This window comes from Canis lupus, chromosome 6, assembly GCF_003254725.2.
Source record: "Canis lupus dingo isolate Sandy chromosome 6, ASM325472v2, whole genome shotgun sequence".
Lineage (NCBI taxonomy): Eukaryota > Metazoa > Chordata > Mammalia > Carnivora > Canidae > Canis > Canis lupus.
The window spans coordinates 13,518,870-13,540,175 of record NC_064248.1 but is presented as its reverse complement, the minus strand read 5'-3'; the positions used below and the strand labels follow the sequence as shown (position 1 = coordinate 13,540,175).

The window sequence follows — 21,306 nt, the reverse complement described above, 5'->3', positions numbered from 1 at the left end:
ACTGCCACATCTTAAACATTTTATCTGACAATTTGAAAGTCCATGTTTGCTGTACCATTTTGAAGCACTAACTAGTTTGGTGTAGGGTTTTTATTCATGGCTTGTTAATGTCCTTGGGGTGAAGGTGGAAAGGAGCCAGTTGGGGATGAGTAATCTGGAGTCCATGCCCTCCTGCCCCACTTTCCTTCTCAGGCTTACAGGGAGTTGAGACATGGACCTAGGAGAGGAGAGCTCCTCTATAAAAATATTGTTGATGCCCATGCAAAATAGTGTTGCCACTGGAACTTAATGGGGGTACAGTAGAGAGCTTGCTTCCATTGACCTGGGGGGGGGTAGTATTTGAGTTGAGTTAGTACCTGTGACAACAAGCTAGGGTTTAGGTACTATTTAAAGAGTTTACTCATCTTAGGCTTATTTGTTGACCTTAAGAATGTTCTCAGGCAGAAATGCTGCTTCTCTCAGCATGCAGGGCTTCCAGCAGGGGCCCTGGCCAGTGGCTGCCAACCCTTGCCTCCCTTTTTAGTGTGGAGGAATTGGGGTCAGTGTAGACCACATTGCCTGGGCCATCGCTTCCCACCTTTCCTCAAATTTTGCTTTAGTTGGAGACCTTGGTGGCTCTGAAAGTATTTAACTCATCTTGGTATAATTCTCCTTGTTTGGAACATGATTACTGTGAAGAAAACTTCCAAGACACCTTTCCATGATGTTTTCCATCCTGTCCCCAGATTGTCCAAGAACCTGATCCATAAGAGGGTAACCCTAGCTATTGGGGAGCCTGTTAGCTTTCAAGATTGTACGTGCAAACTTACAGCAACTGTCCTTCCCTGTTTCTCATCTCTCCTGTGTCCCTCTAGCCCTTCCTCCTGCTCACCTGCCATGGCTGATACCACACACAGAAGTTTGGCTCTTTTCAAGAGCATATGTGGCAGGGGGCAGGAGGATGAATTCTGCAGACAGGTCCCCTGGACACTAGTCCCAGCTCTGACACTTCCCAGCTGTGCAACTTCCTTGACTCTTTTGTGCCTTAGTTTCCTCATCTGTAAGAGAGTAAAAGTAATAGTAATTACATGCTTAACACAAATAACTATTATTATTTCCTAAATAACTATTTTAACAGCTTTATTGAGATGGAATTTATATGCATAAAGTCCATCCTTTAAAGTGTCAATTCAAGATTCTTAACATTTTAGAACATTCCTGAATTATCCCTTTACCTACTAGCGGTCTCTTGCCATCCCCACCCCCTCCTGGCTCTGCTTTCCTGTCTGCCAGGTAACCACCAATCTACTTTGTATGGATTTGCCTGTTCTGGACATCCATATCAACGCAGTCATAGAACATATGGTCCTTTGTGACTGGCTGCTTATATTCCACATATTTCCAAGACTCATCCATGCTGCAGCATGGGTCATGTATTTAATTCCTTTTTATTGTTGAATAATATTCCCTTGCGTAGATATTTACTGCATATTGTCTATCCAGCCATCACTTGACAGACATTTGAGTTGCTTCTGCTTTTTGGCTCTTAGGAATAATGCTGCTGTGAACATTGACATACAGATTTTTGTGTGGACATAACCCACACATTTCATTTTTCTTGGATATGTACCCAGGGATGGAATTATTGGGTCATATGGTAACTCTTGTTTTAACGTTTTGAGGAACTGGCAGACTATTTCCACCTTATATTATCACCAGCAGTGTATGAGAATTTCAATTCCTAGTGTCTTTTTGATGATAACCCTTTGTGTGAATGGTTTGGGATGGATTATCCCCTTATAATTTTGATTTTTCTGATGACTGATGTTGAACCTGGGCCAAAGGCAGGCGCCAAACCGCTGCGCCACCCAGGGATCCCGAGTTTAATCACTTCCTAATAGGTTTATGTGTAGAGAGATCATTTTGTTTGGTTTCATCTCTACTTTTGTGTTTTAATTTTTACAAATTAAATTGGTAACGTAGAAAATGCCTTTGTTGCCACACAGTGAGGTCCAATTTGTTCTCAGCAAATGTTAGAATATTGAAGTCAGATGTGGTCATTTTTTCCCCTTTTTTAAAGGTGGTCCTTCCCCCCACCTCCCCATCTTGACTGTATTATGTAGACTATTCAGCTGGTCACTTAACAGTGGTTTTTCTGTAGTATTGGTGAGTTTATGTAGTTTTGCTTGTAGGAAATTGTATATGTTCATTTTTATATCTCAATTTACCCTGTCCATTGAATGTTACCTGCATGAAATCTATGGCTAGGGCACTGATTACCTTTGATGGTTTTTCTAATAGTGCTTATCTGCCCATAGGTTGATCTTGGGTAAGAGGCATATTTGGTGCATTTTTTGTGGTTTTTGAAACAGAAACATGAATCACTCTTTCTGATATAAAACTCACCAACACTAATGTTAGTATTTTGTCATGCAATTCTATTTCTGTTTATTTTTTTCTATTCACTTTTAGTTTACATTCTGAACCAGAAGGCCAATGAGCAGAGTGCATAATCATGGAATTAATTAAGCAAGAAAGGTTTGACCTTGATACTACCAATTACTATCTCTGTGGTCTTGAACAAGTTACCTAATCTCTTTCTCAGTTTTTCATTCGTATAATGGGCATAAAAATATGACCTCTATCTGATGCAGTTGTTGTGGGCAATACCTAAGATTTTGCTTATTAAAATATTTCTTCCTTGGTATACAGTAAATGCTCAATAATTGTTAGTAACACTAGTTGTACACATAGGAACTAGAATCTTATGGGTGCCTCCATCTTATTGGTAGATCAGATGCACATGAAGAGTTAAATGGTACTAGGAGGGTTCGAAGCTCAGTAACAGATAGGAAGGTCTTTAGCATGATCATGCAGGACCTAGCGTTTTAAAGTGCCGTTGACCACCAGTGTGGTCAGTAGTTACTGCCTTAAAGCAGTGCAAGGCAGGGACTGAGGAAGGTGTGTCTCCATTCTGAAATGGTAGATAGATGTATGCCTTAAGAACTTTTAACTGAGGTAAAGTTTATAAGTAGTGAAATTCACAGATGTGAAGTGTACAATTCAATGAATTTTGACAAGTATCTAGACTCATGCAGCTACCACCTCAGTCTGGATGGAGAACGTTTCTGTCACTCCAGCAGATTTCCTCATGCATGCCTGTTCCAATCAATCTCTGTCCCTGTAGGCAACCATTTTTCTGATTTCCTTTCACATAGATTAATTTTGCCTGTGCTTGAATTTCATATAAAGGGAGTCATGTAATATGGGCGGTTTTATGCTTGGCTTCTTTCACCCAGCATGATATGATGTCTGAAATTCCTCCATGGTGTTCAGTTTATCAGTTTGTTCATTTTTATTGATGTACATCTCTGTTGTTTTCAGCTTAGGGTATTATTAATAATGCTACCATGACTATTTATGTAAACTTACTATGTGGATGTGTGCTTTCTTCAAGAATTATCTCTGGAAGCATTATCTAGGCTTGGTACTTCTGGGTCATTGGGTAGATATTTGTTTAATTTTATAAGGAATTGACCTTTTCCCCAAGTAGAGGAGAGCTGCTATGGCAACATACATTTGCCTACATTTAGTGTTGTCTTCTTCAATTGAGCCATATAGTCTGTGGTGGCAAATGGTGTTAAACACTTCCTGTGGGCTTGTTAGCTCTTTGTATATTTTCCTTTGTGAAGTCCACACCCCAGCTCCTTTTACTTATGTGTTTTTTTGCATCTTAATCATTGAGTTGTGGATATTTTTATATAATTTGGATACAAGTTTTTTCTAGATATATGTAACCAGAATAATTTTTTCCACATTGTGGCTTTCATATTCAGTCCTTAACAATGCACTTTTACAGTGCATTTGTTTTAATTAAACTTTTTTTAGATATTTGTACATTCAAATACAGTTATTAAAACTAATATAGAGAGATCCTGTGTACCCCTGTGCGCTTTACTCAGTTTTTCCCCATAGAAATATCTTGAACAGCTGTTGGCAACCAGGCAACTGACATCAGTGCAGTCAACATAGAGAATCCCTTGTGTTGCCCCTCTACTCTCATTTCTGGCCCTTACAACCACTAATCTGTTCTCCATTCCTATGATTTTGTTATCTCAGCAATGTTATATGAGAGGAATCCTATTGTATGTGACCTTTGGGATTAGATTTTTTTTTTCACTCAGCAGAATTCTGTGGAGATTCATTAGATTGTTGCGTATATCAATAGTTTGTTCTTTTGTGTTACCTAGTGGTATACTATGGTTTGGATGTGCTGTAGTTTGTGCAACTATTAACCTTTCAAAGGACATTTGGGTTCTAGTCAGTTTTTGCCTTTTTTGACTAAAGCTGCTATTAACATCTTGTACAGGATTTTATGTAAATAGAAGTCTTTATTTCTGTGGGATAAATGCCCAAGAGTGCAATTGCTGGGTCTGTATGGTAGATACATGTTTAGTTTTATCAGAAACTGCCAAATTGTTTTCCAGAATGATTATATTGCTTCATGCATCCACAGACAGTGTATGAGTAATCCAGTTTTATTTTTGTTTTTACACTCAGCATTTGGTGTTGCCACTGTTTTTAAATTTAGCCATTCTGATAGGCATATACTGATAACTTATGGTTTTAATTTGATTTTCTCTAATGATTAATGATGTTGAACATCTTTTCACGTGTATATTTGACTTCCATAGGTCCTCTTCAGTGAAATGTCTATCTTTTGGCCATTTTCTATTTAGATTATTTGTTTTGTACTGTTGACTTTTGAAGGTTCTTTATATATTTTAGATAATAGTCCTTTTTTAGATATGTAGTTTGGACATATTTTCTCCTAATCTGTGCTTGTCTTTTTATCCTTTACAATGACTTTGGCAAAGCAAAAGTTTTAAATTTTGGTAAGATTCAATTTGTTGTTGTTTTTAATACATTGTGCTTTTAGTGTCAGGTCTGAGACTCTTTGCCTATCTGTAGATTTTAAAGATTTTCTCCAATATTTTTTCTAACAATTTTCTGGTTTTACACCTAAACCCATAACGCATTTGAGTTAATTTTCATATGAAGTAAGAAGCTTAGAGTTTCATTTTTTTTTTTAATCTTCTGGATATTTGGTTGCTCTGGCACCATTTGTTTTAAAGACTATCTTTCCTCTATTTTTAAAATTTGTTTATTTGAGAGAGAAAGCACAAGCAGGAGGGGCAGAGGGAGAGACAGAGAGGGAGAGAGAGAATTAAGCAGACTCTGCCCTGAGCACAGAGCCAGATGCAGGGCTTTCTCTTATGAACCTAAGATCACAACCTGAGCCAAAACCCAGAGTCAGACACTTAACTAACTATGCCACCCACACATCCCTGTCTTTCCTCTAATGAATTTGTTTTTCACCTTTGTCGAAAATCAGTTGGCTGTACTTGTGTTGGGCTTTTGCTAGGTTCTCTATTCATTTCTTTGATTTAAAGTGTCTGTCTCTCTGCCAATATCATACTCTTTCTTTTCTTTCCCTCCCTCCTTCCCTTCCTCTCTTCCTTTATCTCTCTCTCTCTCTCTCTTTTCATTCTAACTTGATTGTAGCGTGCTTCACTCTTTAGGTGAAAACTTCCAGTATAACCACTAACTTAGATCAGGCTATTTGTGACAATTGATTTCATATTTAAAGTCACTTGAAATTTTTACCAAAATCAAATAGAATTGGAAGGCTTTAAAGGGAAAACATCAGAAGTGCCCTGTTCCACTCCTCCCTAAATTATTTTTAGTTGAATGCTAGCTCTTGATTTATCAAATTTTATCATATTCCCCCTATTTTTTGGCTTTTTGTTATGAAGGTGAGGATTTCACATCCTTATATGATACAACTTCTTTGCTTTCCCCTGTTTTCCAAATATAATTGTTTCAAAATTTTTAGTTAAAGCAATGTAAAATGTTTAAATAATTTTCTGTCCAATATTTTGTAATTACAGTTCCTTTCTTGTTTAAAATATTTTGCTTTCTGGAGTTAATATTTACTTCATTCCCCACCCCACCCCCCTTATCTATTTGTCTATGTTCCTATTACTGATTATAATTTTTCTATCTACCCCAAAGCATCAGGTTTTCTTTGTTCCTAAAGATGTTGCTCTGGAAGTCATCCATCCACATGTTCTTCCTGCCTTACCTAAGTGTGCTCTAGGTATTCCATACAAATGTGTTCTTGGCCCTTTTCTTTGCTCTTCTCCAACATGTATCTCATTTCCTAATTCCAACTCTTTCTCATCTTAATATGTACTATAATTTTAGTACAGTACATCTTTAAGTAGTTTCTTGAGAAAGTATGCATGAGAAATATTTTTGAGGCCCTGAAAGTGTTAATATGTACTAATATGAAAATATATGTATCTTTTCATGCTTAATTGATAATTTGACTGAATGTAGAATCCTGGGTTGCAAATATTTATTCAAAATTTGAAGCGGTTGCTCCATTGACTTCACACTTTGTGTTGAAAAGTCAGAGGACATTCATATTTCTAATCTTTTGAGATGAACTACTTATTTATGACTTGAAGATTTTAGCTGCTTCTCATTATCCCCAATGCTCTGAAATCTCATAGCAGTGTAACCTGATATGGGGATTTTTTTTTTTTTAGCTTATTATGCTGTATATTCAGTATTCTCTTTAATTTGAATGTTTGTCTTTCAATTAAGGGAATATTTTGTGTATCCAAATTTGATAATTTCCTCTTTATTTTACTCTGTTTTCTTTTTCTGCAACTCTGTTACACAGTGGTTAGAATTTCTGGACTGATTGATATTCAAATTTCTTCTTATCTCCTAGTAATACCATACAGTCTTGACATCTTTGCTATGTTGAGTCTTCTAATCTATGAACATGATATATCTCTAAACATTTGCTTAGCTCTTCTTTGATTTCTGGGATCAGAATTTTATAATGTTCAGCATAAATATCATGGTATGTTTTATAAAGTTTATACCTAAGAATTTCATTTTATTTGGAGTAATTGTAAATAGTATTTTGTGTTTAATTTTGGTTTCTACTTATGCATTGGTAGTTTATAGAAGTGTGATTGATTTGTGTGTTGATCTTATATCCTGTACCTTTGTTGAATTTACTTTTTAATTCTAGAAGGGGTGTGTGTGTGTGTGTGTGTGTGTGTGTGTGTGTGTGCGCCTGTGTAGGTTCTTCGGGATTTTCTACAGTCAAGTCATCTACAAATAGGAACAATTTCATTTTTCCCTTCCAATATGTATACCTTTAATGTATTTATTTTCTTTCTTCCTTATTTCAGTGGCTAGACCTTGCATAGGACTGATGAGAACAGACATTTTTGACTGGGTACCAAGTTTAGGAGAATCTATTTAGTCTTTGATTTTAACTAAGATGCTATTAGATGTAGGTTTTCTATATAAAGTTTTAAAAAGTTCCTCTCTATTCCTAGTTTGGTGAGAGTGTTTTTTTTTTCTTTTTAACTTTATGAATGGGTGTTGGATTTTGTCAAAGGCTTTTTCTGTCACAACCGATAGATCACAGATTTTTTTTTATCTCATTGATATGGTAAATTATGCTGATTGATTTTTCAAATTTTGAACCAGCCTTGCATACCTGGAATACATTCCACTCAATCTTCATATATAATTCTTTTAATACATTACTGTATTTGACTTGCTAATATTTTGTTGAAGAGTTTTGTGTCTTAAGTTCAGTAGAGATATTGGTGTATAATTGACTTCTTTGTATTATCTTTGCCAAGATTTTATATCAGAGTAACACTAGGCTCAAAATATGAGTTGGGAAACATTTCTTTCTCTTCTGGTTTTTGGACAAGATTATGTAAAGTTAATGTTAATTCTCTAAATGTTTGATAGGATTCTTTAGTGAAACCATCTGGGTCTGGAGATTTTTCTTTCAGAAGCTTTTTAATTACAAATTAAATTTCTTTAATTGGTTACAGGACTGTTCAGGCCATGGATTTCATTTTGGCTGAATTTTTGTAGTTTATAGTTTCTCAGGAATTAGTTCACATCTTCCAAATTCTCAAATTAATGAGTTTACTCACTGTATTCCTTTTTTAGTTACTGCAAGATCTGTAGTGATATCACCTATTTCATTGCTGGTATTGATGATTTGTGTCCTTTAAAAATTTCTTTCAATATTGATAGAGCTTTACACTTTTTTTCCTTGAAAAACCAGGTTTTTTATCTGATTTTCTGTTTTGCTTCTCTTTTTTTCTTTTTCTTTTTTTTTTTCTTTTTCTTTTATTTTTAAAGAGAGAGCACAAGTGAGGGTGGGGAGAGGGAGAGAGAGAATCTTAAGCAAGCTCAATGCTCAGTGTGAAGCCTGATACACGGTTCAGTCCTGTGACCCTGAGATCATGACCTGAGTCAAAATCAAGAGTGGGATGCTTAACCGACTAAACTACCCAAGTACCCCTAAAAATTGAGCTTGTAAGTAAAAATTAGACTTGTAGGAATGTTGTATATGCCACCCTGAGCTGGACAGTTCCCATTATAATTTAGGGATTTTTCCGATGATTTACAGAGCTGTATTAATGTGTAATATTTTTTATATTGCATAACGAAATATGTCAACATTTGGAAGAGCTACATAACTCAGTAAACCAACAAATTATACAGACATAAGAGATCTCCTCAAAGTGTGAGATAGGCCTAAAGATTCTAATGTAGGAGAGCACCAGATTTTCACTGATAAGAGTTACAGATCCTACATGGCAACTAACCTTTCTACTCCTTCAGTTTTGGTGCAGTATCAAGAATATTCACAATACTCCTCCCTTTTCCAGCTACATGTCTGTGGGAGGTGGGATTTTTTTCATGTCCTTCAATTAAAACAACGTACTGCAAGAGATTAAAGACAAGAGCACAAATGAGAATCTAGTCATTTTTTATTAAGCCAGACATTGAAAAAATTTGAAAAAAAATAACCAACAATGCCATTCTTTTCAATAATTGTTTTGGAGGGAAGTTATTTTTTCAAAGCTGTGTTATTACAACATTGTGATAACTTTGTTGCTATTTTTAAATGAATTAATAAATATTTCAAAAGTTCTCAGTTTTACTTTCTTATATATATAGAAAAATATAACTCACATAAGAATTTTGGGGTTAATAATTTTTTTAAATTGTAAAGGGGTCCTGGGATCAGAAACTCTGAGCTCTGATGCTGCAAAAGAAGTTGGTTCTATTATTTTGTTGATTGGGAAACCCAAGTGTAGGAGGCAGGGTTACCAAGTTCAGGAGCTAGAGAAATAGTTAGAGCTGAGATGTGTACCTGGGTGGTAGGCTCCAGGATCCTCTCTGTAGCTGCCACCATACACGAGTATTTCTCTTTGAGGAGGCTTTCTGTCGTGTAACTTTGCTAAAATCAATAGGCCTTATCTATTGGTACTTTGATATCCTTAAAAAGTTCCTTTCCCATATAATTTTCTTGGTCTAAAGTTAAATCTTCACTGTTTAGATATCTTTTGAGTCCCACTTTTGATGTCAATGCACATGTGGCATAAATTCACTGTAAATATCTAAGCAGGGCAATGTATATCACCTCTGAATTTCTTTTCTTGGGCTTTTCAGCCTTTTTATTTAATCTGAGTTAGACTTTTAGGATTATTTGAAAGAAATACTGTACCATGTTCGAGGAAAATGTTGGTTATTTCAGATAGCTCTTCTCTCATTTTGGTTGGTCATACTTTTTCACTACAAACCATAGAAATGACAATTTAGTGCAATTGTACTTTGAAATAAAATACTGGAAAGCTGGAAGCTTATTTCAGTTTGGAGAAATAGGAAAATTGCTTGTATCCCACTGCCTCTTATTATTATTAATTTATATGCTGAAATATATTAGCACAGTGCAGGATCAAACGAGTACATAAACACAACCATTTATGTTCCTACCATAAGCTTCACTGTATATTAATCTCACTGAAAGCTTGAATGGTTTCTTAGGGGAAAATATTGGAAGGGTAGGTTTACCCCATGAGTTCCCTTAAATATGCTGTTAATTCGCATTGATTTTAGAGAGAACAGAGATAACCCGTTTGACGTCCCCCGGACTGAATGCATCATCATGCTGTTTGCAGTACTGTTTAATGGAAACCTGAGGGCTCCTCCTGCTTTCTGGTTCTCACATGCACAGATCTAGATGCCAAGAGAAGACTACAGACACACTACTCAGAGAAAAGCCCACATTTCCTAGTCAAACTTTTGAGTCCTAAATGATGACTTTATAGTGAGACCTGGGAATCTGTACTGTGACCTTTGTCCTGCTTTTTCCTTTCTGACTTTGATGCCCTCCAGAAGACAGTGGGACAGAGCCCCAGCAGAGGAGTGAGGTGTATTTGCTTATGTGGTATGGTATGCTCAGGGATCCTGGCCCCTGTCTTCCCCAGGTCAGTCTTAGACCAAGCTTAGCAGTCACTGCCACCCCACACCAGGCCATCATCCCTCACCCTCAGAGGCCTCCCCAGGGCTGCAAGAATGCTCCTGCAGCACTGCTCACCTTTCACAACCAGGCACAAACACATACACAAGCTTGGACAAGGTTACTTCCTAATTGAGGTGGAGGAGTGCAATAATCTAAAAATATTCTCATTTGTCATTAAGGATGGGACAGTTCTCTAACAGGCCTTCCAATGCCCATGAAAGCCTCTGTGCAGCTGAAGCAGCACTGACAGATATACCCGAGCCCTTACATTTCTGTGAGGTCTTGGAGTCTCATCTTCTGTGAAGCTTGAGTCAGGCTCTTCCAGGCTCTTTGGGCACTGGCGCCCCTTCAGCCGCTTCCTCTGCTGACTTGTAGACACTTCAGCCATGAGAGGTCCATGGCTGTGAACTCATCAAGGCCCCTCTCAGGCAATGGCTCCATGCTTCTGCCCTCTTGCCTCCTGATACTGCTCTTGGCTTGTTGGCCAGCATCTCACTTCCTGGACTTTCGCTCCTTAGGGTGGGGACCAGCTGTGTCCCAGTGCTGAGAAACCAGGAGACACTCAGTGAATGCTTGAGAAGAGAGAAGGGCCTTTGTAACCACAGAGCAGCAGCAACCATGTGCTTCTGCCTGTGCCTCTTCTGTGCTGTGCTCTGTGGACATTGGGAGGGTAGTAAGGGTCTCCTGTCTCTGAAGTGCAGAATGGCAACTTGGCTTCCAGTGAAACTTGCAGTCCCACCCCATCAGACGTGCTCTAGAGTATAAATATGAAAAACACGCTATGTTTGTGGTCATCATGTTAGGTTTTTATTATGTTTTAAAAATACATATATATATATACACACACACACACACATATATATATTCAGTTACAACTACCTTTTGCTCTGAAATTTCTCGTACTCATTTATTTTATAAGGCAATAGTAGAAATATATAAAGTGACATACAGAGAGGTTGGCTGATAGTTTTTAGACCCACAGAATATAATGATACAACCTACTCTATCTGAAAGTCTTTCACTGGTAAGTATTTATAAATATTTCTGATAAGCTAGGAGAACAAAGCCTGAGAATTAGCTCTGATGATAGAGCTGCCTCCTTCTCCTTCATTTCACCTGTAGCTACCAAGGGCTTCTGTAGGTGGTCCCAGAAAGCACAGCTTGAATAAACTTGTCCTAAAGCATGTGGAGGATTTGGTCTAAAGGGAATTATATTAAAGGATCATCTCACATCATTGAAGGGCACCTTTCCATATTTGCATATTTAATTCTAGTAGAGCATACCTGGTCATATTTACATTTTTACCTCAGAAATACACTTGAAATGTACAATTGTTGCCTTTAAAAAGATTAATATTACTATTACGAAAAAGCACAACACACTGTGAGATTGAACTCCCAGCTTCAGTAGGTGTACATAATGACCTGCCAGCAGCTGGGATTTGAATGACTGTATTTACCAGTAAAGGATCTTCTACCTGTATTTTTCAGAATAGGTGTTCACAAATGATACATTATGCCCTGTGCTTTTGTTTCTCACTGGGATTTGAAAAATAAAACTTTCTGTTAGTTGTAAATTCATAAGCTTGGGGCATGAAAATGTTTGAATTTGATATAAAAGAAGTTTTGAAAGGAAGATTAGTGGTTTTAACCAAAAGATTAGCCGCCTTGGGAAATTCAGCTGTCGAAAAAGCAGAGTTCAGTAATAAAAGGTCCTGCTCCAGCTGATTGCTCCATTCACGCTGTGATTTCTAATCTTTCCCGCCGGACCCTTGCCTGATTGACACTGCTGATTACCAACGCCTAATAGCACTCATCCTCACTTTACCAGAATGTGTGGCCTTAGAACCCCTTTGCCTGTGGTGCATGTGGCTCCTCTGCTATGTGGAAGTTATTATTTCTCATATTCATTATCACTTTAAGTGGAGGAGAAATGTGAGGTCCCAGAACTGATCACCATTATGCTCATTATGCTGGCTTACGTCTCTTGTTGGCAGAGTCACAGCAGATCTTGAAGTTGGACTTGGCAAGTAGTAGTTGATTTCTATCTGTTCTCCCATGAGAGAGTTTCTGACGGTAGATCCATGGTTTTCCATTGTGGAGCAGATAATTAAAGCCCATGGCAAGCTCCCCCTTCTTCATGGTAGGAAAACCTGGAGTCATAGGACGTGTTTCTGTTTCAGAGCTTCTTATCCCCTGGCTTCCCACGGAAGTAAATGATCTTTACTGTGGCACATGGGTTGTGGTCCCTTTGTAGATGAGCAGAAGATTATCTCCACATTCGATAGGTAAAGTTAAATCCATTTACATTATGTCAGAACCTTAACAGTCCATTTAGGGAAGTGACTTCTACATCATAAAATGGTGATGTTATCTTGAGAGAACATTACATCCATTCATCTCCTTTGAATGGCTCTTAAATCTGTGTTATCCAGACTGATGAGACTCTCTTGTTCATAAATGATTTATTTTCTATTTAAAAATATGTGAAAATGGAAATATCAGGGTTTTTCATGGTAGTGCATTCTAGGGTCTTACAGTGTTCATTGTAAGGACACAGAAGCATACTTAATATCTACTCATTTTTCCCAAGGAAAGGTAAAACTGTTAGTCACTACTTAGGAAAACACACACACACACACACACACACACACACACACACCCCTACTTCAGTGAGCACCAGGTAGACCATTAACTCTTCCCCAGGTCAGAGTTCAATGATCTTATTCCAGAGGTAACTCCATCATTTTTGTTTTTATGGATCTTTGCAGACTGTTCTCTGTTCCATTTAAGGTATATAAAGATCACATGCTTTTGTATGGGTCTGTGTAGACCTAAATACCAACCCTTCTATGTCTTTTTCTGTCACCAGAGCCTTTGTGCTCTGTTACCTTTATGCTCTCTTAATTTCATCACCTGCATGTATTTCAGTGGTAAATAGTGCTAGGCTCAGAGAGATAACCCTGTTGTTCTGCACACTGGCTAATCTTTATTACAGTACTCGTATAATGATTGTAGCTTACACACTTAAGATCCTAGAACACTGACACATATTTGCCTCCCTTCCTTCTATCATAAATGTTAGTGTCTGTGCTAACCACACTTTTGTGATCATTTGGATCACAAGATATTTCCTTGCCAACTACTCTTTATGAAGATTTCTTTTCCTGCTAGATCAGAGTATGCAGCATAGTTTGTAGAGTATAGGCATGTTTAGTAAAGTATGAATTCTAGGAAAAACTGAATTATAGTATCATTTACAGTTAAAACAGTTGTATAATATATTAAATTGATGATGCTCTCTGTCAAGTATATAACCAGATTCACTTTTTTGAATGTCTATTTCGAAGCTTTTTTATTTCAAAAGATGTATTTTTTATGCCTCATTGTAGGATGTTAGAGCCATATGAAGTGACCATTCTCTCTCCATTTTTAAGGATAGTGCAAACGGCTGGGCATGAATACAGCTCAGTCAACCCCCAGGGGTCAAAGCTACAGTCCTCACAGTTCAGCCTTATGAGGCCATGAGAGTGGCCAGTTTCAACTGATGCATGTAGCAAAGAGGGACATTGGACACTCTGTCACTGCTGGCAGTCAGCCTACTGATGCTCTCTCGCAGCACCGTCAGAGCAGGTGGTGTGCAGCAGCACCCTGGCTTGGTGGGAGGATCCACTGCCCTCCTGGTCTTTCAGTCACAGTCCCTGACACTTTGCCATCTCTGTTCCTGCACCAGAACTAGACAGTAGACCTCTTACAGGACAGCAACTGTGACTTATTCCCAGCACTAATAACAGAATCAGTGTGTGTGTATTGAACAGAAGATCCTGCAAGTCAGAAAGCTAAGAATCGTTCCTGACATCTCTCTCCCTCAGTCCCATATTCAGTCCATCACTCATTTTTTTTTGCCACCTAAATATTATTTGAAAGCCACCCATTTCTCTCCATCTCTATCCACCATCACAACCACTGCTATTGTCTTGGCCCAAACCACAGTCACCTTTGAGAGTATTTGCCTGGATCACCACAGTAGCCCTAACAGGTCTGATTACTGCTCTGGTTCCTCTTAATTCCTTTTCCGTAGTGCAGCCAGATGAGCTTTTAACAGCATAGTCCCTTCACAGGCTGTCTGCTGTCCTTCTATGATAATAGCTCATCACCATTATCATCATAACACTGGCACTACTCTGACCAAGGCCAATGGGTAGGGTGGCTGTATAATTTATCATTAGTACAGGCCGCTTTTGAATGTGAAGTGGTGCCATTGAAAATCACACAGGAATGACATGGAAACAAGGATGTTTGTTTGCCTTGCCTGCAACCCCATGTAAGGCCTAGACCTTGTTCACTCTGCCTCCATTCACTCTGTCTTCTCTGTGCCTACAGAATTGCTTTTCAGTCTTTTGTACTTCTCAGGGTTACTTACCATGTTCACTACCACCACAGGGCCTTTGCACATGGTATACTTGAGTTTTTGGACCCTACTGATGTTTTAGCTTCTGCATGACATCTTAGTAGGATAAATATTTTTATATAGGCTCTTATCCCAAATGAAATGTAACATTTAATTATTTGAATGAATACTAGTAAGAGATTGGTAATATTATATTATCAGTATAATAGTAATAAAATGCAGTGATGAGAACAATAGCAAAATAAACTCTATACAGTTGGCCCTTGAACAACATGGGTTTGAACTAGGTAGATCCACTTATATGTGGGTTTTTGTATCACAAATAAGTGTATTTTCTCTTCCATATGATTTTCTTGACATCTCTTTTCTCTAGCTTATTTTATTGTAAGACTATATAATACATATAACATACAAAATGTGTTAATTGACTGTTTATAATTATTGGTAAGGCTTCCAGTCAGTAGTAAGCTATTAGTAGTTAAGTATCGGGGGAGTCAAAAGTTTTATTTGGATTTTGACTGTGTGAGGGATTTGTGCCATTAACCTCTGTGTTGTTCAAGGGTCAACTATTTAAATTCTATATATTGTGGCATCTGCATTGCTCAGTAGGTTGAGCATCTGACTCTTGATTTCAGTTTGGATCATGATCTCGGGGTCATATGATCGAGCTCAGCATTGGGGTCCATATTCAGCATGGAGTCTCCCTCTGCGCCTTCTCCCAAAGCACATGCACATGTGCTCTCTCTCTCTCTCAAATCTTTTTTTTTATTTTTTTTATTTTTTCTCTCTCTCAAATCTTAAGAAAAAAATAAATTCTATATATTAAGTACAAAGGAAACCAGCTATATGCACTACAGTGTAATGTAAAAATACAGTCTCAATTTTAGCACTGTTAATATGCTCTTTGATGCTTAATTTGTTAAAAATACAGTAATTTAAGAGCCAGTTTAGAAATTCCACAAATTTATCCAAAATTTGAAGTTAAGATATAGGTTCATGAGAAGATTTCCTTAATGATAAACTCATGACGTTTAGAATCGTAATATATAGAAATGAGGGATTCTGGAGCAGATATCTGAGTTTTATTTTGAAATTCTTAAATGTTTTTTAGATTATCTGAGTTTTAAATGATGATTTCACCACTCACAATCTGGGTGGCCTTGAGCAAGTTACTTAGTTCTGTGGGGTCTCCCTGTACACATCTGTAAAAGGAATATAATAATGGCATCTGTCTCATAGGGTGTTTGTGAAAATTAAATAAGGTAGTGCATACAAAGCACTTAGTTTCTAGCGCATAGTAAATACTCAGTGAATACTAGCAACTGCTGTTATCTATGCTGTTATTCTGTTTATTCAGCAAATATTAATTCAGTGTCTACTTTGCCTATGGCATTATTCTAGGTGCTAGGATTCAGAAGTGGTCAAGAATAAGGCATAGAGTGTGTTGATGTAATCCACAAGCACTCTAATTTCGAGATCTTATAAGTGCCATGACTGAAACAAATGTCATGGTTTAAAAAAAAATGTCATGGTTTGTTGGGGCATGTTGGTGGGGAGAGATTTTTGTCAGATGAAAGGATGAGAACGAGTCAGCTCACACAGAACTGAGGGGTGCATGGGGGCTGGGAAGGAGCACACAGGAAGGCTCCATGTAGGAAAGGGCTCAGCCTGATTTCAAACTTAGAGTGTGACCAGAGTGTTTATGTAGGAGTAGAGAGGGTTCAGGGGCCTGAGAGAGGAGTAGATGAGGCAGTTGTGCCAGGGGATCATATTTGAAAAGTGGGAAGTCGTAACTCTGTTTATTATAGTGCAGAGTCATGTAGAAAATTAGTAATGGTGCCCAAACTACAAGCTAAGTGCCCCAGGTTCATGTTTATATATTTTTAACTATTGAAGTGTATGTACAGAAATTGCACAAATCTTACATAGAATAATTTCTGTGAATTTTTACTAAGTGCCCCATATAATCACATCAAAAAATAGGTCTTAGCCTGCTCACCATAAGCCACCTTGTTACACCCTTACACTGTTCCTATCCCCCAGAGGTAACATTTATCCTGACTTCTAACACTGCAGATAGGTTTTGCCTGGATTTTAACTTTGATGAACTTTTGGATGGAAGCATATGCTATAAACGTCTTTCTGTCTGGCTTCTTTCATTCCACATATGTCTGATATTTATCTTTGAGGGCGTGTGTGGCAATAGTTGTTACATTCCCATTGCTGTGTAGGATTTTGTTGTTTAAATACACATAGGTTTCCAGTTTTATAGCCCACCAGAAGGCCCTAAAGAGACAGGATATGTGTGTGTGAGAGAGAGTGAGATGGAAGCTAGCTGGTGATTCCTGTCATTTATGTATGCATGTTAGTCTTGCTTATCCTAATTACTTTTTTTTTAACCAGGTGAAGATTATATGAAGAAATTTCCTTTAGAGCCTACATATAGACTGTTGGCTATTACTTTGAAAATATAATGCCTAGTTAAAACCAGGGCTTGCATAACCAGAAATTGCCCAGTATGCCCCTTTGTTAAACAGGTATTAATCATAAATGGAAATAACTTGGATAAACTTGTCAAATGTTTTCAAATGGTGCTGATTATTGAGCTCTTGGCTTTCTGAAATATCATCTAGGGTATTACATGCTTCTAAGGGGTCAAGGATTATTGGCTACTTAATTGGGTTAAGTAGCCATCATTTATGCTTTTTAAAATTAGATCTGTTTAAATAAGTGATTGACTAATTGGATAAATGGTGTTTTCATGTGCACTTCATTCACTTTTCTTTCTTTTTTTAATATTTCAGATGATGTTGTGCCGTATTTTAAAACGGAGCCAGGCTTACCCCAGATTCACCTGGAAGGCAACCGCCTTGTTCTTACTTGCCTTGCAGAAGGGAGTTGGCCTTTGGAGTTTAAGTGGATGCACAATGACAGTGAGCTCACCACCTATACCAGCGAATATAAGTAATTGATTGCTTGAAAATAAGATTCTATTTCAGGTTGATGTGTTTAGAATATTTGCTTTATTGGCCACAATAGCACAAAGGGTGAAAACATTTGATTGAATTTCTAATGCATTTGGATTAAAAGAATAGAATTAATTAGAATGTGATTTAATATTCTGATCTACATTGTATTTACACCTAGGAAGTCTTATCATTAAATTTGTAAAAGGAAGCCCGTTAGTGAAATTACTAGACTAAAAAAAGCTATAGTTACAGAGGAATGCAAATAATAGCTTTAGCATGATAAATTTGCTGTCTTATGGCAACAGCCCTGCCCACCAGTATTGTTCGTATTTAACAAGCATGAATGTTTAAACAGGGATCTTTAAATCAGTAGCTTTTGGAGCTCTGAGCAGTCAACAGAAAATTTACCTGGCTAACTTTTAGAGTCAGGGAAGGGAGAAGATGGAGCTGGAGGAGGGGAGAAAGAGGAGAGCCTCTCATTCCAGCCCCCCAAAAAGCTGTATACGAACTCCTGCATGTGCTAGGTGTGGGGTGCAGGAGTAAGCATGGTGCTGGGGGCAGAGAACAAGCTCTGAGGTGAGGGGAGGCCGAGGTGAGGTCACACCTGAGGTGTGGCTTCTCCCAGGACCAGAAGCACCAGCTTGCAAACCTCCCTGTCTCCCTGCAGTGCTCAGATCTTTCTGGTTTGAATCTATTAGCTTCCATTTCTGTATGAGGATTATTATAACAGATGCTGTAGGTCTAAGTAGGACAGAGAATTAGTGACTGCTTAAAAAGTCCAAGAGGTCCCCAAGTCAGCAATGTCATGCTCTTACTGAATTGAAATAAGAGAATTGGCTGGCAGTCAATTTAAATAGAGTAATGGGCTGGCTTCTCAACATGGGGCATTAGCCCATCACTCACCTTGAAAGTCAGAAGTTAGGAGTGTCTCGCTGGCTTTTAGAAGAGCACATGACTCTTAATCTCAGGGTTGTCAGTTCAAGCCCTATGTCAGATGTAGAGATTACTTAAATAAATAAACCATAATTTTTTTTAAGTCAGAGGTTATATGATGGTCCATGAACAACATCCAGCCTGTCCAGAATGTGGTATGTGTGCATAGATTTAAAAAATAAGTTGAAAATATATACAGATATATACACAGAATATATTTAATTGCTTGCTAGAATTTAACAATTGTAAGATTCCATATAAATCTGGTCCCTCTTGACTAGTCAGAAATAAATTCCATATAAATCTGGTCCCTCTTGACTAGCCATGGCAATGCTGCCCCACAGAGAAGCAGGCACTGGCCTGTGCTACGGTTTAGGAAGGGCACAGCCTCTTTGTTTCTTAGCACTCTGGTCCCCATACCACATAAAGACACAGTTGCTATGCTCAGGTCCCTTATCCATCTGCTCTTTGTAGACACTAGAATTTGTGACCTCCTCTTTGATTATTAGGCCTATACTGTAAGAGTGTCTGCTGTTGTGGAAGTAATTTATCATAATAGTTAAGAGCATATTGACATCAATAGACCCAGGTTTGAATCCAGCTGACTACCAATTAGTGTCAGTAATGTGATCTCAGGCAAGCCACCAATATCTGTAAAATGGGCATGATCATACCTCATTTGTGGTGTTGTAAGCATTAAAAGGCTCTACTGATAAAACAGTTTATTTCCTGACCCACGCAATCTAATAAATCCTAGTGGACATTATATATTATTATAATGAGGTGTTAGAGGACTTAGTTTTGTAGGAGGGGCCTAAGAAAGAAAAAAAAAGCAAGTTTAGAAATGAGAACACATGTGAGTAATGGGCTCTAACAGCAGGTGCCTTGAATTTAGATATTTCCGTTTAACTTCTGTGACTTTGGACAAGCGACCTAACCAGTTTGATCTTGCTTTTCTCATTGTAAAATGGGTGTAATAAAACCCACCTCAAAGGATTCTCATAAAAATGAAATGACATAATGTTTTGTATGTCCCAGGATGAAAGGAATGAGGTTTCAGAAGGCTCCAGGTTGTTCTTCCCTATAAAAAGTAGTGAAGTGAGTGATCCACAACAATGGTCTTCAAAGTGGGGAACATGGGCATGGATAATGAAAAAGGATTTGTTTTCTAGATGTTCAGTTTCCAAATATGTGTTTTCTGAGATTGAGCTAAGAACATGTCTCTGTGTAGGCACCTATGGTTCTCTTTTCCTACCCTCTTTCTATTCTTTTTCCTAGTTCACAGAAGGAAGGCTCACTCTCCCTGTCTTTGTCTTCCTATGGAACTGCATCTCAAGGTTGCAGGACAAGTCCATAGTTCAGGATATTTGGATTGAACAAAATGTTAGGCTCTTTTAAACAACCCCAGAACTATTTGCCTTTCACATAGTCCATTTAGGGGAAAGGAAGACACTGGAAATGGGATATTCTGACCAATTTTGCATTTTTAAAAATTTGGATATGTTGCATAGGTGGGCAACAAGAGCTATACCAATTTTTTGTTAACAACCCCACCTTTCCCATTATCCAACTGTTATTAGAGAATATGTTGTGCCTTAAGGAACATGTAATAAGAACAAAGCAAAGAGCATATGCAAGATAGATCCATGGCAGGCAGAGGCACCTTGTTTTATTTAGGTGGCAAACTCACAGTGGCGCCCTGGGGGTTTTCCATTTACACAGAGTAGATGTAGAATATTCAGGATTTGTTAGAAAAAAATGAAGTTGAGAAATATTCTTTTATGAAGCCCGGTCTGTCTGTATTTCACCCTCTGAAATGAGAAGAGCCTGGTAAGGCCTTAGTTGCAGATCTTAGGGAGGAGGAGGTAAAAAGTGCTGTTTACTTCCAGCAGATCAGTGTTCTATCTTGATGTAGAAGGAACATGCAGGAGAGGAAAGTTAGGGCTTCGTGTTTTCTCCAACATTTATTCAAAAGTAACTTTCATCAATTTTTGCAAAAAAGATTATTTGATAGTCTAAATCATATCCATTTTATTACTTTCCTGTGTTTTGCTTGCTGCTATGCTTCAGCCTCTTCTCCCCTTGTTTATTTACTTCTTCCATGTACTCGTTAGATTTAAATGAACATTTAAATGATCACAAAAATGTGGTCAATACCTTCCTTTGTTGTTAATTTCTATCCATTTCTGTTTATTCTAATGGTAAATAATTCCCATTCAATGAAATGTAATTGAAAAGAAACAGCCACTTTCCTGTCATTAAGAGTCACATTTTCTTTCTAAACTTTTAAATAATTATATTACAAAATTAACACATTTATGTTTTGATTGTGTAATAATTACAATGAACATATAATACAGAATTTTTTTAAGCACCTAGAATCTTTTGATCAAAGGACATCCTTTTTAAGTTGCCAATTATATGTGTATTTTTTACTTCAGAGAAGTATGATGGATAATCAATAAGTATCTTCCAGGCAAAGAAATATGTTACATTAGAATAAAATTCTATGGGGTAAATAGATTTACGGCTCAAGTTCAAAGAGTAAAAAGGAACAATATGAAGGTTCTGTTAAAGAGTTCATTAAT

The 21,306-nt window shown here is 37.6% G+C and overlaps 1 protein-coding gene across 6 annotated transcripts in view; it reads left to right on the top strand.

Moving 5' to 3' along the window:
• Positions 1-21,306, top strand: part of SDK1 (sidekick cell adhesion molecule 1) — a 911,663-nt gene that overhangs the window by 352,773 nt on the left and 537,584 nt on the right. For 5 of the 6 annotated variants that reach the window (XM_049111183.1, XM_035717437.2, XM_049111182.1 and 2 more), the window contains exon 2: positions 17,621-17,780. In XM_049111183.1, coding sequence (XP_048967140.1) covers positions 17,621-17,780 — 160 coding nt within the window. Of the gene's footprint in view, positions 1-17,618; positions 17,781-21,306 lie in introns of those variants that run through there. The other variant, XM_035717440.2, reaches the window with a different exon arrangement.